The sequence below is a fragment of the Anopheles gambiae genome, chromosome X (assembly GCF_943734735.2).
Source record: "Anopheles gambiae chromosome X, idAnoGambNW_F1_1, whole genome shotgun sequence".
Lineage (NCBI taxonomy): Eukaryota > Metazoa > Arthropoda > Insecta > Diptera > Culicidae > Anopheles > Anopheles gambiae.
In genome coordinates this window covers 3,690,723-3,715,125 of record NC_064600.1, presented here as the reverse complement: position 1 = coordinate 3,715,125, position 24,403 = coordinate 3,690,723, and the positions used below count along the sequence as shown (strand labels likewise).

Sequence of the window (24,403 nt, the reverse complement as noted above, 5' to 3'; positions counted from 1 at the left end):
TTTGTAGCTCAATTGGGGATTGTGTGGGTGGTGGTTTTTTGCCTTTTTGTCTCGCTCTAGCTCACGGGTTTCCCCTTGCCGGGAATGCCAACTGTGCTGTTTGATTTATTAAGTACCGAACAGGAGTGCCTGCAGTGAACTGCTGCAACTGCTTCCCGCCAGCGTGGCTCGGTGCAGGAGGGCGCAGAAGAGAGAATAAAAAGCACGATGTTGGTTGGCCCTGTTTGGTTAGCGGATTAGCGTACGGCAAGCAATAGGTTGAAATAAAATATGTGCCTCGATGGTATTACTTCCACTCGCTCCGCGCGCACACCCTGCGCTCCGCGCACAGCAGGCAAATCCCTTGATACGAACAGAAAAGCCCGCTAACACACACCCAGATACACAGACAGACACCGACCATAGGCAAGCAAAACCGGATATTGCACATTCACTGCAGAGAGGACGAACAAAAAAAAAAAGAAAAAAAAGGGGGCGGCAAGATTGCTCGGATTAATTTCTGCAAGTACAACTTAATGAAACTGCCTACACACGCGCCCTGCCTCCCTTTTCACCGGCGCACGGCCTCGAGCACGGTGCGCCATAAAATCCGCTTCTTTATACCTCGCGATGCTGCTCGCTTGCCCCGCGTAACGGGATCATAAAAGTTGAGCTCGAAACTTGCGCCGCACTCCGGCCGCACACAGCAGCACCATCCACGGCACTGTCTCATTTAGAGTCATTGCAATCCTTTTTTTTCTCCTCTTCCCTTTTTTGTGTGTTTGTGTTTCGCCCTCCCGAACTGTCAGTGTCACTGTGGGAAGGGTGGTGGATAGACAATCAACAATATAAAACAAGAAATCTTCCCAGAACTGTAGCGCTACACGATTGAAGGAATTTTATGCTGATAGAATTGTGGGACGTGCTAGGGCGCCTAAATTTATGCAAAAGTCTTGTAAGTATAGTAGTGCTGACAGTATATTCCTTCATACTATAATATCTTCCATCAGACGCCTAAAGGTATGCAATTTGTAGTGCTATGCTGAAATCGACAATTTTACTAATCATGCGGCCCTTCACGATTGTAGTCAGCTTTTTGTATGGAGTTTGACAGTTGGAGGCTGAAAACATGTAACCACTCCATACAAAACCACACGCAAAACTAGCCTGCAATTATCAGTCTAGATTATTCTAACCTCAAAGCTAGAATTAGATTCGAGTACCTGCTCGAAAAATGCAAAACAAGGGTATGTTTACATTTATCTCAAGGTCTTATAGCATGTTTTTTATAACCAAATTTGAATAACACTTTTTGACAGGATGGGTGAAAACTTTTGTTCAAACAAGCTTTCTGGAGGCTTGACGAATACTCAAAACACTCTTAAAATCTTCATTCAGAAGCAGAAGCGATAACAATCAGCCTTCTAAATTCATACACCTTGGAATAAGCCCACCTGTATACTGTACTTACTTAGATAGCTGCTCGAAAACTGCTATACAATGCAACCAACTTAAAACGGAAAGGACCCCCTTATGAGAAAATGATCTGGAATCAATGTTTGACCATAAAATATTCTCTAATAACGACAAATATTGCTATCAGCCAACATCTATTTTACGCTAGCAAGCAATTTAGGCTATAGTATGAATTTAGGCGCAACAAATGTTAATGACAATCGCGCATACACTTTAAACAAGTTAGAAAAAAAGATCAACTGTTCTTTAGACACAACAGAACGTTTTCCTCTGCTAGGAGGTACAAGCCTTTGCACCCCTCGTCACTTATCAAAGTCGCTATAAAAATAAAAAAATAAAAAACCGCCTGAAGCGCCTGAAGTTATACCACAAGATTGTGTATCACTTTTTTCATGTTCTTTGATGTTACAAAACTTTTTAGCAATTTTTCCTTTTTGAAGCAATTTTTCATTTTAAACAATTGTCAATTTGAGTACATCCAGTGGGCTCAGCCGGGCAGATGTGTATAGTTAAACCGATTTTTAAACGAAATAGATTAAAACTAGTGATTAAGCAGTATTTTTCTTATCATAGCAAAGGCACATGATGATAGAGTTTCGTAATAAAATAAATACCCTTGTGCCATTGCAAATATGTCCACTGGAGTGCCACAGTGAACGAAAAGGCCTACAAAAAAAATGCAAGGAATGAGGAGCCCAAACAGCGACTGAGCCGGGCGCACAAAATGAGGCTCCTACGAAAATAAGGCAAGCAAGATAGTACACAGATGAGAAAGACGCACAGCCAGCAGCGAGAGTCGGGCGCACATTATTGTCGTTTGGGCACATTTCGGAGCAAAAATCGAAACGCTGTGCCTTAGGAGCATGCAGGCGGGTAGCAGCGGAGGGACAGGCGCAAGCACGAGGGTTAAGGGAAAGTTTTTGCGGCTGTACCGGGAGCCAAATGTAGTCAAACCTGCTACACCGGGGGCGGGCGGGCTTTTGCTTGTTTGTGGCCTTCTTTTGTGCTCTGCGCTGGCGGACCGGGAAGCATGGGGCAGGCAGGGAGAGCGGGGAGCTGGTTAAAAACATAGGCAAATAAACGTACCGCTGTGCCATGGTTTCGGTGCGGTTCATTTGGTTTTCGGTGGCAGTGCAGTGGGGTGAATCGTTTTCGCCGCTTTTGCCATTTTAAAAATTAAACGCTTGTGAAAAGTGCTTTCGGCGAGCGGTCGTGTGAATTTTAATTCCCACCTCCACAACCCCCTGCCCTGTTTTACGGACCGAACTACCCAAACGCCGGCATCGGCAATGGCGATGGGAGACCGTTTTAGAAATGGGGCTAAAACAAATCGCTTTCTAAGAAAGCGTTACAGGCGCACGGGCTACAATTAAAAAAAAAAACTCTTGCACGGTACAGTTTCTCTCTTCAGCGGGATGAGTTCCATCCATTCTACTAGAGATGATGCCACCAATTTCAAGAAACAAGGAGAAACACACACACACACACACACACACACACAAACTTTCTACTGCTTATTATACTCGCACACTGAACACACTTTGGCTCGGTGCGGGCGAGGCGGGGAGAAAGTGTTTCTTGCCAAATTAAGTTCATCGCTCTATCTCGCTGGAAAAGTTCGTCCATAGCAGGGCTGCAGCATCGACGGAGCTCTCACACAGCAGCAGCAGCAGCAGCATCAGCAGCAGCAGTGCCATCGAGGCTTAATTTGGATGTTTTAATTACTGAATCAATCACTCGGCGAAAAACACGATTCGAATGAGCAAAGTTGGTGCAAATTTTCGCCAGAAAAACAGCTAGTGGCTGGTTTGCCGCGGCGAACAGGACGTTCCGGGTAGCGGATAGCTAAGCGACCGACACTAAAGTGCTTTGTTGTGGTGATCTTTCTTGTTGCGAATTTATGTTGGCAGCTTTCGTTTCTGAGACGAGCAGCGAACGTAAATGTGTCTTGTAGCTTGTTAGGCAGGGAATTCATTTCTAACGCGATTTGTTCTATGGAGTGCTGATTTGGGTAGAGAGCAGTTTTGAGAGTAGAGCAGAATCTGTTTCCTTGGTAGGAAATGAAATATAAAAAAGGAATTAAATTTAATATACGTGAATGTGGCTAAACATAGTTCTTGGCAATCGACATGCGTCAACTGACAGTACGAAGCAAAGCACCTACTTTGGCTTGACATGTACAAAAAATGGGAAAATGTCACAAATTGTTAAAAAATACCCTTTTTTGAATTTAAAACGTGCCGTCTTGTCTCACAGAAAATACCCAACTGCATATATGCAGGCGCTTTAGGGGTAATATTCGCCTAAATGTATGTGAAATTTGCTTGTTTGCTTACATTGTTTTTGCTTGTTTTTATTTGTATCATTACTTTTTACATAATCTCATGTCATCGAAGCATTGTAAGCAAGGCATTAGACTCTATCAGACAAAAGGGAAAGGGACATTGGTAAACATCGAAACGCCGGAAGGTATGCAGCATGCAAATTAATTATAATTTCCCCGCCATTGCTATTGATAAAATAAAATGCCATTTTCTTCTACAGCTAGAGCCCGCCCAAAGGGACACGGCAACTTTTTCCCTAATACTTCCAAACGAGCAAACTCACCAGCCCGATGGATTTAAAGCGCCTTGCATACATTTAGACGCCCCCGTGACGCACACGTGTGTCAACGACGCATAAATCGCACCGTTCACTGCTTCCGCCCGCGACGCCACCGGGTAAACGGCGTTGCTGCGAACGCGCACCACCCAGCAGTGCCGTAAATTAGTGTCTCCAGCCAGTGCGGGACCTAATAACGGAGACCCAATCGATCGACCGGTCCCAACAAAATGGTGCCAAACGCTGCTCGGCACGGTGCTCAATTTTCGGGCCGGCATTATTAACCGTGCTCGTGTGCCCGGTGCACCGGTGGGGTATTTGCAGTTAATGTGCACGAATTTATGGCGGCACAAACATTACCCGAGAGTCCGAGTGGTGTGGTTACGGTCCCGCCCCCTGCCCAGTGCACCGGTTTCCGGTGGGGTGCCGTTTTTGGGGTGATTTAGTTACTGCAGCCCTAAAAGGGAGTGCGCTGGGCGCTGATTCGTGAGCTGCCCGCCCGCCCCGAAAATGCTCACTCTTGCAGCTAAAAATGAAAAGTAACGCATTTGCACCTGCCTTGCCACGCACACCCGCCACGCACCGGTGCGCCACATGAATTGAATTAAAGCCCGACGCTGCGGCAGGCGGAGGCGGACGCTACATTGGACCTGCTCGCCTGCACACCGGTTCGCCACACCGGTAATAAAGTAACCGATAGCCTTCGATGCTGAACCGCCGGAAAATTATACACACACACACACACTCACTGAGCTGGAGTCGCTCTACTCCCGGGGACTGATCTGTGCGTCCTGATTTGATTTCGCTAATGGGACCCATCCGGCTGTCCAGCGAACGCTTCACTGGGTTTTCGAATTTCACATTCCGGTGGAGGCGCCCGGTGCCTGGAAAACGCGCTGGTGGAGCAATGGAGCAGCCCGGTGCTTCACGAGCCGGCCACAGTGGAGATCTTCCGGGCTAATTGTGGCCATAAATTGGACTGCGGTTTTACACGTTGTAAAAAGGGGGCAAACATGTGTTTGAAAAAAAATTGTACTTAATATTAAAAAAGGATAAAAATGATAAAAGTAAGACATGTCCAAAAACTTTTACCCCCAAAAGTATAAAAAGATTTTTTTTCATTTTTACTATGTTTTAGTTTCATATTTCATAAATAGTAGGAATGAAGTTTGTGCATTGAAACTAAGCAACGTTTATTGGATTGGAAAAAAAGCTTAGCTAATTTTTTATCGTGTTTTTGTCGGAAAACCTTTATGTAAAACAACATTTGAAAACATTTCAGTTTAAAAAAATCCCTTTTTAGGCCCAAAAAAATAACAAATATAAAAAACGGTAATGAGATCATGATGATGATAAGTTCCACCTCTTGTGCCGTATTAAATAAAAGCTTTAATTTCGTTGCTGCCTAAACGTGCGTTTTGACTTTAAAGCTGATAAACTGACAGGAAGATTAAAGTCTGCAGCCCGGAGCTACCCTTTGCCCACACTTGTTCACCTACGTAAGCCAGACAGCAACGAAAACCTTTATGTAACAAAACTCTTTATTAAAATATTTTCCAACACTTCAATATCAAGTTTCCGCCAATTTTGACCTTTTCCGCGCGGGGTTCGCCCGATTGCAATGCACTTCCCATCCCGTCCCGTCCAGATACGCAGGCGGCGGGCACGTGTTGGAACGCGTTCGCAGCTCAGTAACACGACCATACAGCGGATGGGCCCTACACACTCGATGTGCGCCCATTTCAATCATTGCCGGGGCCGTCTGGTTGCGAGCGAGCGGCCGCACCGACACCGCAAAACAGGTCGGTTGATCGAACCCGAACCCCCGGGAGGCGGGTGGGGTTCAGCATCGGTGCACGGAGTAAAAATCACAAAACCACCGCAACGGTGCCCGCCCGTCCCGCTCGCTCCATCGTGCCGGTGCGGAAACGGGTGCTGAAAAAGAGGGGAGGGAGCTGTGAGTTTTGCAAGGGGCTGAAAATTGCATGCACAAACGGTTTTCCGAAACAGCCCAGCAACAGCGGGCCATGATGATTATGCGGTGCTAAGCATAGCGGGTCTGCCCGACCACCACCCCCCCCCCCCTCCCCCTCGCCCACTCCTGCCCCCGATTGGTGACCACAACAAAAATTGCTGATTTCAACCAATTTTCCACCAACGGTCTCCACCCGGCGGGCGGCGTACACCATTGCCATTTCGCCCGTGGTTTGTGTGGCAAATCGACACATCATAGTAAGGGATGGGCCAAAGGGAGCGGGAAAGAGGTCCGAGGGCAAATGCAAAAAAAGAGCACACACACACACACACACACTCGCACCCACAGGGTTATCATCATACAGCCGATGATAACTTGGCGCAAAAGTGTTGATTCGGACGAGAAACACGCGTGCATTTTTTACAGGGTTTCCCACGATTTATTGGTCAGTTCCCATGATTTTTTGGTGCGTTCCCACGATTTTTTGGTCGTATCCCATAGATTTTTGGTTCGTTCCCATAATTTATTGGTATTTACCGATTGGATATCAATACAATTGGACCAAAAAATTCTGGGAAACGACCAAAAAATCGTGGGAACGCACCAAAAAAATATGGGAACCCACCAAAAATTGATGGGAACCAACCAATAAATCGTGGGAAACCCTGTATCGTCACTGCCCTGCCAATTCGTACGTACCTGTGGCGAATGGGGTCGTCGCACGTACCACACTACACTTCATCGTTCGAATCTGTGTTTTTTTAGAGCGTATGTGTGTGTGTGTGCTATAATCGATACTCACACTCACCACCCATCATCATCACGCACCGCACGACCGCCAACCCTTGCGTGTGTAGCAAACCGAAACCGAGTGCAATGTGCACTGAATGTGTGAGTGTGCGTGCGGTGCCATTGATTCCGATCAATCTCTATCATCGCGCCAGGTACCATTTTGCGGTGATGATGGTGGTGGTGGAGAAGAAAAGAGTCGGGAAATTGGTACAGAAATTTATTGCTCTACTCAATCGCGCACATACACGCACATACACACACGCACACACTCAGAGGCAGAGACAGACAGTGCGAGCACTAAGGGTGAAACCGATTCGTGCTGTTGGCGGTTTTGAGCCCTTCCCTTCCCGATTCGATGCTTCGGCGGTGCCACGATGGACAGATATAATATTAATTTCAAACCACTAGCGGATCTTGGACTCTTGCAGACCCTATGCCGTCCATTGTCGACCGAGGAGGTAGTTGAGACTCACCACACTACGATTATTTTAACTCTTTCTCGAAAAGAAAAAAACAGCTACACCAAATGCACTCAGCTCGCGGTATTTGACTTCTCGAACGTGACTTTGTCGACTCCTCGTCCATGTTTCTTACATCTATTTAACTGTACTTCACCTAGACGACTTTCAATCGTCAGCAGCTTCAGCACTGCCTGTTCTCCACAATGTTGTCCAGTATTTTTCGGAAGTTTTAAAGTTGTCTGCTTTCCCCAAATATGTCTTGGAGAGAGCCCTAGATGTAGTGCCCTTAATCTCCTAGGGATATGGCTTGGATACGATTGAATTGTATACTGTGTCTTAATGCTCTCTCTATCTCTCTTTATCTCTTAATACACTTATACTATGATGGTTCATGATGGTTTCGAACCATGCGGAGCAGCTGCAACCATTCCCAAACGAATACTCACGTTGTGATTATACTTATTGTAACAAATAGATCGGATCGCATGAAACACTCAAGAGTAGCTGGCCAAGCCATTGTTTTTTAACTGAATTTATTGTATATAAAATTGTCAACCGCAATGGTCCTCTAATCAATTTTCACAAAGCATTCATCACCTTAGATGCCACACACCTAAATTCAATACCGCAGTGTGTCGTTTCACCCTTGCATTAGCTTTGTGTGGAGTTCATATAGATGCCATTAGTCTCGTGATACCAGAAAACTGCTCGAAAACTACTCGAACAATGTTTCAATGTAGTATACTGCGGGGGTTTTGGTAAGAATTTATGTAAGTGTTATTAGACTCTTATAATTCGGGTATAAAAACTGCTCGAAAACTACTCGAACAATGTTTTAATGTATCATACTGCGGTATATTTGTACAGAATTTACGTGAATACCATTTTCCTCATCAAAATAAACGAGTAAAGCTATTTCAAAACTGCTCGAATACTACTCGAATCCTTCTACAATAACCATCTACACGATTAGTCCTTTAATGTTTGATCTGCCAGGGTAACAAATTGTACACTAATGTTCTCCACGAAACGCATTCTAGTTAAGCAGAGATCAAATGCCCTTTTCAGCAGCAGCAACTACCAACTACTTCCTTTTGACTTCACTTTCAACCGTTTCTCTCAACTTCTATCCCAAGCCTGCCGCATCAATCAAACCCGACGCAATGCTTCCGCACGGAACGTTCCAGTGCCGTAGTTCGCCTCGAATGCGCCAACCAGCCAGCATGCAACATGCGTGAGTGAGTTCCCAAAGTTCCGTCAGCTTGCCCATGTACCGAAAAAAAAAAAAGGCCGACGCGTCCATCGCACGGCGGCTGTAGGTGGTCCGTCCAGCCACAATCAAACGTGATGCCCGAGTCTGTGTTTGAACATTCTTCGTCACTCAACCCCCCCACCCCCCCAAAACACGTGCACTCTGTGTAATGCATCGCAGGCACTCGAAATCGAAGCACCGAGCGAAAGGATGCTGGTGTGGTTACAACAAAGCGTACCACCACCACCACCACCCATCGGCTCATCATTGCATTCGGTAAAATGGATTGGTAAACCGTTTTGCTCGCACCAGTGCCAGTGCAGCGTAAAATTGTTTGAAAATTATCGACCCACTCACGTGCACGAGCGGGTCGGTTGGGCCAGTACTTTTGCTGCAGCAATAATCTAGCCGCGCCGGCAGGCCACCCGTGTTTGGTACTGCCTTTTTGCTGCCTCCACCGCCCCAAACCGTCGGCCTGCAGGCGCCGGCAGAAAAGGTTCATTAGAAAGTTCAAACCTAATTACATCGAACCGGCTCTGGCTATGTGTATGTGTGTGTGTGTGTGTGTGTGTGTGTGTGTGTGTCTGTGTGCAAGGCGATCTGTCAACCGCCCAGCACATATGTGGGAGGGTGTGGGCAAGGAAAAGTTGCAACCCATGCGCTGGCTCCGGTTGGCATTACAGAAATCAATTAAAATAATACATGTTCATCAGATTAAATTTAATGCCTGTTTTGCTCGACCAAACAAAAACCACGCCCGAACACACACACACACTGGCCCTGGAAAGATGTCTTTTTGCTGCAGTGAAGAGAAGACACCAGCAACATACACACACACACACAAACAGCAACATAGGAGAGAAGCGGGTCAGCCCTGCAGGTTAGGGGCAACTAGGTAAGCAAACGGTACCGACCAATGTTTGCCTTTCCCTGGGCGGAAATATTTAATGCCTGTTTGGGTGTGTGTGTGTGTGTGTGTGTGTGAGTGTGTGGGTATGTGTGTCTGGTTGTGTACAACTGCAGAATGTTGTTCGTCAATAGGCGATGGGCAAGGACAGTGGATCGGGAAAATCACCTGTCCGAAACAAACAACCCCACCAGCCCACCAGTCTTCTAGACGTCTTCGCCCACCACGAAAGACGGTCGGAGCGAGAACACCGGACGCTCTAAACACACGCACCGATAATAACGTGCCGTCGATTTCGTCTTTATCATCATCATTACAGCCATCCTCATTAGTGCCGTTTGTTGGCAATTTCGAACACCATACACACACACACACACACCCACACTGTAGAAAAGAAAACGCGACACAGACACACGCTGCAGCCAAGCCACTGTTTGCACTGCGCGCTGTGGGTGATTTTATTTCACTGTTTTGCTTCGATAAATTCCAAGAATAGCTCTCGTCTAGCGCTCGCCGTGGCGGAATGATCCGGTTCGAAGGGCCGAAAGCACCGCCGGGTTGAATCGCTTCGCTGCACAGCCACGGACCGGGTCGGACCGGCAAGCACAGGGAGGGAGACACACAGGGATCGACTAAACAATACCTGATACCATGATTGTTGCCCTTGCTTCTCTATGTTCTTTTTTTTTCTTCAAACACACACACACACAGCCACGTGCTTGGTCGGTTTAAATCAAACGAAAAGATTCGCAATCGCATTCGAGAGAGAGAGAGAGCAGCTCCGCAGCCGGATTGCTTTGCTCGGATCATCCGGATAAATAGCTGATTCCGCATAGAGCTCAGCGGCGAAAAAGCAAGCAAATCGCTGCAACGGTGTTGCACAGGGCGAAAAGAAGCAGGAAAGGAAGGTGAAAGCAAGACTGGCGAGCAAATCATGAAGCTATTTAAATGGCAATTTTAGCCCACCCTGCTTGCCGTCAAATGGTGGCTTCCTAGTGATGTAACAGCTAATAAAGTGGGCATTTCAAGAAAGTTGTCCTCCAAAGAGCATGATGAAATCTTCTTCTTCTTCTTCTTCTTCTATTTGGCGTAACGTCCTACGCGGACATGCCGGCCTATACAGGCTTTCGAGACTTAATTCATTACCACGCAGCCGGATAGTCATCCTTGCTACGGGGGGACGGTCCATTCTAGGCTTGAACCGATAACGGACATGTTATTGAGTTGTTCGAGTTGACGAGTGTACCACGGGACCGCCCCCGTGTGATGAAATAGATGTCATGCTGCCAACATTGCGTTCACCTAACACAATTTCCATAAAATTGAAAACACACAAACACAAACAAATGGATATATCAAAAGCGATGTCCATAAATTACGTAACGTTGCGCACACAGATCGAAAATAATCAAGCATTACGGTGGAGTGAGTAGATGTGGACATTTTGTTACCCCGAGTGGGCGTTGTGGTCAATTATTCTCGTTTTTGGTGTTTCGTTTTCTATAGACGGGACCTGAAATTGTAACTCTAATGATTTATTTGCTCCATTGAATGCTTGATTAAGTCGATACATTGAAGAGTTGTGTTTAAATCTGTCCCGGATATGTTTCTCCGATGAATCTGCCTCTAAATCTAATCCTGTTCTTGTTCCCAGACCTAATTCCGAATCTATTCCAGACTCTGGTACTAGAAAATGTACATATTCAGGCGTAGATTTCTACTAAATTGCTAGTTGCAATTCTTTTTCTACTCGCCTTGCAGACCGCTGTGTTAATTAAAATCAGTCTCTTGAATTAATGGAACAACAGCTGACGGTAAAAATGCTATCTTCTGTATGCAAATGTCAACTCCGTGTATTATTTCAAACCATTTGCAAACAAAAAGCGCACCATCAGTTTTACACTGATAGCTACATCGAGCGATGCGTCATATTAATCTTCCTCGTTTGTAGTATTTCAATTTCGGAAAATCGACCCACAAAAATTACCATACTTTTTTTTGCCGCACCGTGGCAAGTTTCCCGAGCCACAATCAAAGCCAGCAACAATAAAAAAAAAAAAAACCACACCCGAGGGAGAGAGAAAAAAATCTCCCCACCCATCGCACGCGTGCTACTCCCCCTTCACGCGGGTTGTCGTACGATTCTTCACCCACAAAAATGATTGATTGTTCCTAAAACATTAGCCCGCCCGATGATAAGGCAAAAATGGAAAAGTATTTTCGCACGCCGGGGGTTTTGGTTTTTTTTTTTTGTTTTTTTTTTTCGCTCTCTCTCCGCAATTCTCCCTTTTTTTCGAGGAATTCCAAATGAGGAAGAAGGTACGCCCATATCCCACCACCCATGGAGCTTGGCAAAAATTATACCACACCGCGCCGGTCGCTTTTCACGGCGCAAACCGAAACAACAGCGCAACAAAAGGCGTTGTCGAGTGGTGGCGGTAACAAAAAAAACAAAAAAAAAACGCGAATTTTTCTCCCACCTCGCGGGACCCCAACGGCCTCAAAACCCAAAGCCATCTGCTACCCATTTTGAGCGTGTGTGTGTGTGTGTGTGTGTGTGAATGTGTTAGTGAGCAAGGTCGAAAATAGGGCTTCTTTCCCTTGGCTTCCGTGAACTTGGGCGAATCTTTCCGCTTTTGTTTTAAACACACCGGACCAACCAACAACAGCCAAAAAACAAAAAAAAACTGTCCTCCCGGCGATGGAGGCGGATGAGGCGACATTCGTCATAAAGCTCGCGGCTCGCCCAGCAGGCAATCTGGTCCCCCCAAACCGCCACCTCCAAAATCCTTCGGGGCGTTCGGTTACCAGAAAAACGGAACGGCCCGCGAAGGAGTGATTTGTTTGGTCGGCGTCGACGTGTACCAACAGCCAAAACACACCATGATGACTAAATAATGTGTGTTTAATCTCCGAAAACTGAGTGAGAACATCATTTGTGTGTTATGGCTTCTTTTTTCGCCTCCGCTGGCCTCATCCCACCGCTCGTGCGCTCGATTTCGGCAAAGCCGAAGTGTCGTTTTGGGTGAGGTTTTTTTTGGATATGTTTTGTTTTTATTCGAGTGTTTGTCGCTTGCTGCCGGTTCCACCGCTGAGTTGTGATTTGTCGTCGCCATAATGTAAAGGCACAGGAGCAATACACACACACACACACAATTGAAAAACACACCCAACGCCTTCGCGAAGAGAGCGGCACGACGCCGGCACGAGTCCGCAAGGATCGTTCGTAATGAAATAAACAAAACGCTTAATGGCTTTTCGGCACAATCTCCCGGCGACATGCAGATTAGCCGCGGATTTTCGGGGCCACAAAATTGTTTGGGAAAGGCGCAGCAGCAGCAGCAGAAGAACAAAATGGCCCTCGTGGAGTGAAGTTTTCGCGGGGGTTTTTTTTTTGAAGCTCCAAACTGAAGGATGCAAAATTGTGCACAAAAAAAGAGAGAAAAAAAAACACTCAAACTGACAACGGTCCCGCATCGATGACAGCGGACGCAGTGCGTGTGGGGACTTCATGGTGTCCACTCCTGCTGTTTTTTTTTTTATTTTTGTTTAATTCACAGTGCAAATGTGGCGGCCGATCGAAACATTTGCAGCAGGCAGTCAACCTGGCCAAAAGGTAGCAAAGCAATAGGGGGTTGGGAATTATTGAGCAGGCAGTGCTGCCAGCCCCGGGTGCGCTATGTCACGTAACCCCGGGCCAACAAAGCCGAACCGGGACCGGGGCAATCATGATTATACTCCCGCCCGCTGTTCCCGTGCCCGCTGTAGGCTTATGAATTTGACATTAGCGTAACAAGCTCGTGTCCGGGCGGTTTCCCCCGACCACTACGCCGACCGAAAAAAAAAAGGGGGCGAAAGCTGGCAGCACTGGGGCAGCCTCGGGAAAGAATGATGACGATACCGAACGATGCTTCGGGCCGCCAGAGCAGATTGCCCGCTGGAGCTGCTGCCCTAATAAAAATGCTCACACGGTTCCTCCTCCTGCCGAAGCGTACAGTCGCCCGTCCGCCCGCACTGCAGCAGCAGCGGCGGCAGCAGCAGCAAGAAGAACCCCCTTCCCCCCACCCCTCCTCACAACCCAGGGGGTGATAAAAATAATAATAATTCCAAAGACGCTTACGAGTCCCAGGTGGCTCGTTAGAACTTATTTATGGTTTTGAAAATACACGTTTACGGCACATTATTTCTTGCGACAGTGCAGTGCAGTGCTGCTGCTGCTGCAGTGTGCTCGCTCGCTGTGTGTGCGCGCCAGGCTTTTGCGATGGTTTCACTAGTTTCCTTCACCATCAGCTCCGGAGGTTACTTGCTCCGAGCGCGCGCCGAGCCCCGGCAGCGTAATCAGCGAGAGCGGCGACAAAACACGGCCGCTCAAACGATAAGAACCGACCGCGTCCCGGGTCTGGTAAAAGGTAAACCTATCGACCTTCCAGCCCACTCCCCCCCCCCCCCCCATTCCACCGCGTCAGCTCCGAGGCTGACAAGTTAAGCGGGTCGTTTATAGTACCGTAGTAAAACTTATGGAATATTCAGGACCTGCGAGACTTGGTGTGCCTGTGTGCTCGGGCAGCTCGAGGAATTGACATTACCGTCAGCCTCCGCCGGACCTCCGTCCCGGGGTGGAGGGAGTTAAGTTAAGACGTGCAGCTAATGCCCGCAGCCGCGCTTCTTTCTCGAATCCCGCCCCGCCCCCGGAGCCGAGTTTGGCGAGTAACGTGTTCGCGTCCGGTTCGTTCGCTCCCGTGCCTTCCGCCTTTCTGGGCTGTTCGCCCTCATTTGTCGCCCGCTGCGACTGATAACGGTTCTTTTGTTCTGCATATGGTACACACACACACACAGTTCACGAACGGGCGAACGCAAACAACCGCACCGATGGATGGTGGAAAGGTGTTGACTAACAACGACACCGGGTGCGACGTGAGGTGAACGTGGAAACTACCGTCTTCATCTTTTGGTTTGACGTTATGCAGCTGCAAAGTGTTGCTGTGTGTGCGGACTTGCTTAGCCGGTACTGTCTTGCTTTTTTTTTTATTACTATTTTGTTTTCCCCCCCAAAAGTTTATTTACCATTGTCATCAATAACGCAAAGCCATTATTGACAGTATTGCTCGCCAACGTAACGTAGTTGTGGCGCGAGGCAGCGCACGAGACACATTATTTGTAACACTGATCGGAAGCTTTTAGCAAATTTGAACTACCAGAGGGATGGGATGATGAATGGGGGAGAGTTTTTTTTTCTTTGTATTTTGCTTTGGCAAGATATCTTGCTTCATTGCAAGACGTTGGCACTTTACCTAGCCAACAAGCAAACTGTTCCTGAAGACGAGTTACACACCGTTGAGAAATTCAAAAATGTTCTATCGAGACATGACATCTATCTCTGAGGAGTAATCAATAAATATTTTCTTAAGCAGTTGTGTCTACAGCCGCCTAAAGGTGGTATATTGGGGCTTGCCCTAAAATGTCAATTTAAATTCTCAATCTGCAGATGCGTTGGTTTTAACATTAAAATATTTTTTGAAAAAAAAACACAATATTATGTTCATCCCAATAGCTTCCTCCTGGTGCCGCTGTAAATACCTCAAAATATTTTCGTCAATCTTATTAACTTACAGGGTTTCGAATCATATAAGGGAATAGTTCAATCACTTAGGGGAATGTTGCAAATCGGTAGGGAAACTTTGCAAGCGTACTGTGGAGCTGTCATCAGACTGTGGGTGCCGCTGTAAATACCTCAACATATTTTCGTCAATCTTACTAACTTATCATGTTTAATTATAGCTTCGCAGCAGGATTTATCTAGTTTATCGTGTGTACAGCTGAATCCCACACGAAAACAACTCCAAATGATGGTTTTAAAAAAACATCATCGGTATCAATTCGAAGCTTTTTACATCGGCACCTACAGTCTGTTGACAGCTCCACAGTACGCTTGCAAAATTCCCCTATATGGTTGCAAACTTCCACAGCTTGCTTGCAACATTTCCCTACCGATTTGCAACATTCCCCTACCGATTTGCAACATTCCCCTAAGTGATTGAACTATTCCCTTATATGATTCGAAACCCTGTATATAGATGCCTTGTTACTCTTTTTCACTAATACTCATCGTTACTTATCTTCTTAATAAATATTTAATGTTTATTTAATGTTTACGAGGATTTTATGTCTGCTTGGCTCAATTTGTTTCCTATCTGCTGACGACCTTACTTACTTGGGTCTTGTCCTGCCTCAGGCGTGTCCAAAACCGCTCGCCTTCGTCTACCAATCCGTTATCTCGGTCTTAATGACGGACACCTACACGCCATCATAACGCATTCTCCATTATCCTTCCACAGATACGGGGCCAAGAACCCTTCTGTGCTAAGAGGGTTTCGTCAGATTTGGACAGTGTCCTTATCTTGGAGACGTATGTGAGTACCGGTACTATGTAGGTGCTATATAGTTCCAGCTTCATCCGTCGTGACAGGTTTTTTGAGGTGAACTGATTTCTCATGCTGTCGTTGCTGACCTTTGACCCGAGATAGATTCTGTGACGACTTCAAAATTGTGTTCACCTATCTGTACATCACGCCTACCTAAGTTTTAATTTGTTGTTGGTAGGGTCACGGATGTTGCCACCATCAGTTTGGTCTTTGCCTCGTTTATCTACAATCCGAAGGCTCTCTGCCGCCTGTTCGATCCCTCGGTAGGCTTCTGCTACATAGGAGAGCCGCAGACCAATGATGTTTATATCATCAGCGTATGCCTGGATCTGGGTTCACTTATTGTAGATGGTTCTCGAAGTCTCCCCTCTCTAACGCCAAGCTCAATAGAAGACCCAAGGCAAGAGCTGGCGCAGACCGTTGTTGGTAGCAAAAGGTCCTGAGAGTTTTCCATCCACCCTCACCTGGCAGGTGACGTTGGTCAGAGTCTTTCTAACTAGCCTTATCATTTTAGCCGAGATTCCAAACGAGCTCATAGCGTCGCACAGTTATACCCCGGCTATGCTATCATATGCGACTTTGAAGCTGTATTCTGCCAGCTTCTCAGAGATTTGCCGCATGGCGAAGATCTGGTCAGTGTTTGATTTTCGTTTTGTAATCCTCTTCTATAGTTTCTGGCCATCTCTTCTACTAGAGGGACAAGATGATCCTGAAGGATCGGGGAGAATTAGTTCAACGCCGGTATTCAACACCGTAATACCCCTGTATTTCTTGAAGTACTTGTTTAGCGATCTACAACACGTTTCAGACTTTAAGTGTATCTCCAATCTCTGGAGTGCTTCTTAGTGGGCATTTGTTGTGGACAAAAGCATACTAAAGATTTGAATTTAATTTACCAAAAAAAAACTCAAACACCACATACTTGCGATGCGTTCCGCAATATTAAAACACAACAGCAACCGTACGAGTCAATCATTAGCCACTGTCACAGTAGATCCTGGGAGCAAAACGTGGCATAGCGAGGGCATGGTGGCTTAAGTCCAGTAAAAAGAAGGTGCAGTGCTAAAAGAAATACGCAAAACCACACTCAAAACACTCGATGCGGGGCATACTTTTCCCCTGCTTTCATTGGGTAGCAGCATTTCCGTCTCATTGAGCCCGCAAAAGCTCTCCACGCCACTTCATCTACGGCAACCAAATACTGTGCACGCGTTTGAAGTGTGCTTTTTTTATTATTATTATTCCTCTTCTCCATCTGCTATTGAACCGTAAACTAAGTGCAAAACACTTGCCACAGACTCCAAAGCGGATGGGCAACGTGTGTGTGTGTGTGTGTGTGTTTTTTCTATCTCTTTTTTCCGTGTCCGTGCAGCAGCATAAACGTTAGCTTTGACGCCTAAAACACCCTCCCTCACACGCGGAGCACTGGCTGCTAAAAATATATTCCCACCGTTGAGCTGCTTAAAAAACATTCCCAGCTTCAACGGCCCACCCACGCCGGCAAAAGAGAGGGGAACTAGTGCAACGAATGCTGGTATAAATCGCACCCCGAGTACGGAACGTCCAATGGTCACCGTCCCCGTGTGTATGCTGATTTTCCTTCGCTTCCATCGCTTTTTTTGCGATTAACGAAAGCATGAAATTTCCGCCGGCACTGAAGAGATTGAAGGCGGTGGGAAAATGCAACCAAAGGAGAGAGAGAGAGAGAGAGAGAGAGACTAATATTTATTTAATTTCTTGCAAAACCGGTCCCACAATAACACTAGCCAGCGCGTGCACACCTGAAAGGGGGATGGTGGTACAGTCCGTCCGTCGCAGTGGGAAATTGCAATCGAACGCAATCGAATGCGGTTACGAGCTGAAATATTCATTGCAACGCGCATGCTACCGGGCTCTGTACGTGTGTGTGTGTGTGGTGAGCTGGCAATAACAACACTTGATTCGGCACGCGGGTTTATTTAAGCGCGTTCGGTTTTCTTTCTTTTTCTTTCCTCCCCCTTTTTCCCGTGAAGCATTTTTCCGTGCGGCGTGAAGCTATTTTTGTTTCGCCGGCAAATCCAGCGCCAACGCTAATGCCTCCCATTTCCTTGCAGCGCTCCTGTTACCAGGCGACGAACCTTTTGTTTTTGCGGCGGCGGCGGCAGCAGCAGCGCAAGCTTAAGATGACTAGCGACGCGTATCGGACATTCGGCAGCAGAGCGCTACAGGAACGGTTCGGTTAGGCTGGTTTGCCATTCATTCATCTTCCCGCTGCGCCACGCCGTGCTGATGACGATGCTGCGGGCGCTGAACGGTCGGCGGACGACGAGGTCGCGGCTAGCGGCCGTCACCGCGTCACCGTACCCGATCTTCTACCTGTTTCTGCTGCTGCGGGTTGGCGGCGGGGCGAAGGTGTCACCGGCGGCCGGCAGTGGCAGCCGCCAGCTCGAGCAGCGCTTCGCGATGGAGCCGCAGGACCAGACCGCTATCGTCGGGTCGCGCGTCACCCTGCCCTGCCGGGTGGTGAACAAGTCCGGCCAGCTGCAGGTAAGCAGGGGCGGGATAGTGCGCTTTTTCTTCGCGTTGAAAACATTACCCAAAACACCTCCACCCGCTCTCACCCCCACAGTGGACCAAGGACGATTTCGGGCTCGGGACGCACCGGAACCTGAGCGGCTTCGAGCGGTACACGATGGTGGGCAGCGACGAGGAGGGCGACTTTTCGCTCGACATCTCGCCCGTAATGCTGGACGACGATGCCAAGTACCAGTGTCAGGTGGGACCGGGCCGGGGCGGTAAGTAGACGCGCTGGGCACGCTGGTGGCCTCCATTTTCCACGGAAACGAATCCAATCCCCTCCCTTGCCTTCCCCGCCTGCAGGAACTCCGGGCATTCGGTCGCGCTTTGCCAAGCTGACCGTGCTGGTGCCGCCGGAAGCGCCCAAGATTGTGCAGGGCGACTTCATGGTCACGACCGAGGATCGGGAGATTGAGCTCGAGTGTGTGTCGGTCGGCGGGAAGCCGGCGGCCGAAATTACCTGGATCGACGGGCTCGGCACGGTGCTGACCAGGGGCATCGAGTACATGAAGGAGCCGCTGCGCGACGCCCGCCGCTACACCGCCAAATCGATCCTGAAGCTGACGCCGAAGAAGGAGCACCACAACACGACGTTCACCTGCCAGGCGCAGAACACGGCCGACCGGACGTACCGGTCGGTGCGGCTCAAGCTGGAGGTGAAGTACGCGCCGAAGGTGAAGATTGCCGTGATCGGGGGCGCCCTGAACGGGGGCCGCATACTCGAGGGCACGGAGGTGCGGCTGTCGTGCCGGGCGGACGCTAACCCGCCCGACGTTACGTATCGCTGGTTCGTGGGCGAGGAGCTGTCGGACGGCAGTCACGCATCCGAGTTGGTAAGTTTTTTTTTGTTGGAAGACTTTAGAATTGTGCTTTAACTTAATGGTCGGTGGATCTGATTCAGGTTCACGAATCTCAACGAATCTTTGAAATGATGCAGTGATTCCGAATTTCGGTTGAAAGGATTCGCGACTCTCGGCATTCAGAAATCTCAAATCTCTGAAGATTCATGTATTTCCAAAACTGTTTGAATCTCTACAGAGAAATAGTTCTGTAAAGATTCGCGAATCTCTAGGAACTCATGAATCTCAAAAGATTCGTAGAACAGGAGGTTCTTGGCGTAACGACCTACCACGCATCCGGATAATCAGACCTGGCAACGGGAGAGACCATCTGAGGTCCATGCGAGGCTAGAACCCACCACGCGATTTCCGAATTTCAGAGATTCTCAGATATTTATCATTCTTCAGAGGTTCACAAATCTTTAAAGATTCGTGAGTCTTTGGAAATTCATGAGTCTCTAGCGATTTGATTCAAATCACTCATTGCTGAAGATTCATCTTACTTTCAATTGCAATCTTAACAACGATCAGCATAGCTTTATTTTAACTCGCTTCACCGTTTCCGTCCTCCCTTTTTCGCAGCTGATAGCGAACATCTCGCGCAAGTACCACGGCACCACGGTCCGGTGCGAGGTGCGCAATGCGGTCGGGAAGAGCGAGGAAAGCGTCACGCTCGACATAAGCTACGGGCCGAGCTTCCGGGCGCCGCCCCAGTCGGTCGAGGCGGACCCGGACACGACCGTTACGCTCGGCTGCGACGTGGACGGCAATCCCGCACCGGACGTGCTGTGGATACACGAACCGTCCGACCAGGTCGTGTCGAGCGCGGCGAACGTAACGCTCGTCGTAACGCCGGCCACCGCCGGCCGGTACTACTGCAAGGCGAGCGTGCAGGGCTTCGCCGAGGTGGAGGCGGACGCGACGGTGTATCTGCGCGGGCCGCCGGCCATCAGCTCGCCGCGGCAGCAGTACGGAGCGGTGCACGACAGTGCGCAGCTCGAGTGCGTCGCCCTGTCGATACCGAAGCCCCGGCACGTGCTGTGGTCGTTCAATGGGCGCGAGATCAACGTGAGCGCGGAGCCGAACGCGGCCGAGTACCGCGCACTGGACAGCCCGATCCCGAACGGGGTGCGCTCGACGCTCATCATACACCACTGCCAGCGGGAACACTTCGGGCGGTACAACTGCACCGTGGTGAACGACTACGGTATCGACTATCTGGAAATTGAATTCGTCTCCAAAGGTAAGGTCCTCGCTCTCTGTTTGTCTCTTTCAGAGTCCTCTCAATCTGATACAGCTGAGATATGTCTTGTGTTGCTATGACAGATTATGATAAAGTGCTAGACCTATTAATTGACAGCGAAGAAATTAAACTTCTTCTATTCAAGCGGCGAACTTCTGGAACATATCTCGTATTTTAGTTCACCTCGTCCATTCATTCCTTCTTCTCAAGTTGAACAGCTGTTTGATGTCATGTAGTGCACAACATGGCATTTTAGTGAGATGATATAGATAGATAGGCTTTGATAGGTAGGTGTTAAGTAGGACATCATCTCATGGATATAAGTTTGGAGTTAGGAGCGATGCAGAATTGAAGCCTTAAGCCAATAACGGTCGTTTAAGATACGACTGGAGTAATCGTAACTGCGTTCGATGCCTGATTCGGACTAAATATCCTTAGAGTCCTTAGAGCTACCAACAGAACACCTGACTATGTGTTAGAGTTTCTCAACGGACTATTTTTGGCATCGTGTATTGAAATAACGTTCCGAATATGAATTGAGATATAACAGCTTTCCGGTACAGACCGCCCACTTTGACAGCTCATCAAACGTTAAACATTTACCATTTAATCCCCCCGTTCGACTTCTTCCAACTCTTCTTCTAAACAGAGCCAAATCTGCTGCCCGTGATCGTGCTCGGCTCGCTCGGAGGCATCACCATACTGATCATTCTCGTCGTCATTGCGATCTGCCTGTGCAGCCGTCGCAACAGAAAGAAGCATCTGCCGCCGGCCGATGTCATACCGAAGGTAAGAGTCCGCGCCAACAGTCCTGTGGCCTCTGGATCAGTTCAGTTGTGTTAAAACGCTGCAATCTTTTCCCTTCTCTGTCCCCCGCTGTCCACAGTACGATGTCCCGGGGAAGGATTGCGGTGAGCACGGCGGCACGACGGTGAGCGACCACAAGATCGACCGCATCGACGACATGCTGGACGGGGAGCATCCGCGCGACACCATCACCACCAACATCGCGCTGAACGTGCGCTCGGGTGTGGCCGGCCCACAAACCGGCACTACAGCGATCAGTTCGTCGCTTACGGCGCTCAAGGGTGACACCACCACCGATTACAGGTTGGTTCGCACTGGATGTCGCTTTGCTACTTTCGGTCTAATTCTCTCTCTATCTCTCTCTATCTCTCTTTCTCTCTCTCTTTTCTCTGACTCTCTCTCTATTTCTCTCTATCTCGCTCTGAATCTCTCCATGCTCCTGTCTCTTCGTACTCTCTCTTCCTCTATCTCTCTGTGTTCTTCTCTTTCTTCTCTCTCTCTCTCTCTATTTCTTTGTCTCTCTGTAACTATCTCTTTTCCTCTCTCTCCCTCTTTCCCCCTTCCTTTCTCCATTCTCCTCTCTCTTTTTTTCTCTCTCTCTCTCTCTCTCTCTTTCTCTCTCTCTCTCTACCACTCTCTCTCCCTCCTTAATACTTCGTTATTTTTTCATTATATCTTTATTTTGCTCTCTTCCTTCTCTTTATCTCCCTTTCTCTTTCTCTCTCTCTTTCTCTCTCTCTCTCTCTCTCTCTCTCTCTTTCACGCTCTCTTTCTCTCTCTCTCTCTTTCCATTTGGCACTTTATCATTTTCTCTATTCCTCCTCATCCTTCATTTACTCGTTCTCTCTCTCTGTCTCTCTCTCTCTCTGTCTCTCTCTCTCTGTCTCTCTCTCTCTATCTCTCTTTTGTCTCTCTATTTTTCCCTCGCCCTTCTTCGCTCTCCTTTTCTCCCTCCATGTCCATCTCTCTGCGTATCTTTCCCTATCTCTCCTTGTCTCTCTTTGTTCCTCTCTTTCGCTCTTTCTCTATCTAACTCTCTCATTCTTCTCTCCCTCTCTTCTTTCCCTCTCTTCTCTCTTCACTTCTTAATTATTCCTCTCTCTCCCTTCCTTCTCTTTACCTCACTTTCTATTTCTCTCTCTCTCTCTCTCTCTCTCTCTCTCTTTCTCTCTTTCTTTCTCTCTCATCACCTCTCTGTCTCTCTGTATCTCTTTCTCATTCTTTGTCTATTTCTCTCTCATTCTTTCTGTATCTCTCTCTGTCGCTCTCTCTCTCTCTCTCTTTCTGTTTCTCTCTCTATCTCTCTCATTCTTTCTCTTTTTCTCTCTCTATCTCTCTCATTCTTTCTCTGTTTCTCTCTCAATCTCTCTTTATCTCCTTCTGTTTATTTCTCTCTCTCTCTCTCTCTCTTTCTTTCTCTCTTAATCTTTCTCTCTCTCTCTTTATCTAACAAATGTAGCCGATACTCGGGAGACTTTTCCGACTCGCTGAGCCACCTGCAGTGCCCGAAGGTGGGTGGTGGCCCGACCGGTACCAGCGGCAACAGCACCAGCAGCACCGGCAACAGCACCAGCAACAACAGCAACGGTTACGTCCCGTACGTTAACTACGCCCGGGACTACAGCCCGCCCACCCAGCACCTGATGCAGTTTAAGGCGAGCAGCAGCAGCAACAGCATCGGCAACGCGCTCACCGCCAAACCGCCGGCCCGGCCGCCGGCCAACGGTCAGCTGCCGACCGGCACGATGACACTCACGCGAAAGCGCACGCCCGCCGCCCCGCCGGACGCTGGCGGCGCCCTGCCCAGCATCCAGAGCAGCGTATCGTCCATCCCGAACGGGTTAATGAGTAAGTTTTTCGGCCCACGCCCTCTCGCCCAGCGAAACGAACGTTCGCACAAGAGTTTACACCGATGAAAAAACAAAACAAAACAAAAACTTAAAACCCAAAAACGATGGCGCAAAACAGTACCTTAATGGGCTGGATTGCTTCGGCCAATTTGCGCACAGCTACGCCCGGTTCTGTCCGCAAGGCAAAGTTTGATGTGCAAACCACACCCGGTTTTTTGTCCCGTTCCCTTTTGTGTGTGTGTGTGTGTGTGTGTGTGGGGATCATATTTAAACATTTGTCCAGCGTACTCCGGGCGGCTGCTCGGCTGCACTGATTTACCGCAAAAGTATGCTCATGCCCCGTTGCTGCAAGCGGGAGATTGGGGAGGGAAGGTGGCCACCGGAACGATTTGATCCGTTTGACTTTCAGCAAACGAACCGAGTCCCCTTTCGCCCTCCTTCCTGCGATGCGGTTGTTCCGGCGGATGCCGCCCGTATCGCTGTTACGCGTACCGACAACGACTGAGACCGAGCCGGCAAAGAGTGGTGGTGAGGTGGTAATAGGGGAGGGAGACATAAGCAAACTAATAGATTTGTGTTTGTCTTGAATTTATTGCTCCTCCCGGGGAGGGCTCTTGCTCTCTCTCTCTCTCTATATATAACTTGCACTATTCGCTTGTTTTAGAAAAGGGTACAGACACACACACACCCACCCAATCACCGACCGGTACAAAAAGAAAGTTTGCCCTTTTCCCCGCCGGAACCGGAACCATCGGCACGGTACGAAGCCAAACAAAAACACGGCCCGGCAAAGTACAACCGCTCTCTTAGCTTACCGCACCATTCCGAACCCCGCCTGCCCATCCCACCCTAAGAATGCAAAGAATAAATAAACTCTCGGCACCCCTACCAACCCCCCCCCCCCCCCCCCCTGGGACTGTGGCATTTGCATTAACGCAGTTTGTGATTAGTTTTTACAGTTTAAGAAAACATACTTCCTTTGTCTTGGCACAAGCGGCGGAAGTGAACGAAACAGTTCGCCCAGTTCGGAGGGGGGCGGTGCATCGGCCACCCGTAAAGTTTGCAACTTGCAACCGAAAATTGCATTTCCAAGGTTTTGCTCAACCGCTTCAGCCCGTTCGTCGCCTACGGCCAGCTGCTTCTGCCTTGCGGCGGACTTTGCCCCCTGGCTCTGATCGGCCCCAATTTTTCGGAGTGACAGGGAGGGGATGTGAAGGGAAGGGGGATGTCCAGTGGCTTTGGA

General features: G+C 48.4%; 1 protein-coding gene across 2 annotated transcripts in view; it reads left to right on the top strand.

Moving 5' to 3' along the window:
• Window positions 1–24,403, top strand: part of LOC1272050 (irregular chiasm C-roughest protein) — a 206,878-nt gene that overhangs the window by 177,181 nt on the left and 5,294 nt on the right. For both annotated transcript variants that reach the window (XM_061650955.1, XM_061650951.1), the window contains 7 exons: window positions 17,959–18,391; window positions 18,474–18,639; window positions 18,725–19,254; window positions 19,843–20,503; window positions 21,153–21,292; window positions 21,390–21,613; window positions 22,770–23,158. In XM_061650955.1, coding sequence (XP_061506939.1) covers window positions 18,134–18,391; window positions 18,474–18,639; window positions 18,725–19,254; window positions 19,843–20,503; window positions 21,153–21,292; window positions 21,390–21,613; window positions 22,770–23,158 — 2,368 coding nt within the window. In that variant the 5' untranslated portion in view covers window positions 17,959–18,133. The remainder of the gene's footprint in view (window positions 1–17,958; window positions 18,392–18,473; window positions 18,640–18,724; window positions 19,255–19,842; window positions 20,504–21,152; window positions 21,293–21,389; window positions 21,614–22,769; window positions 23,159–24,403) is intronic.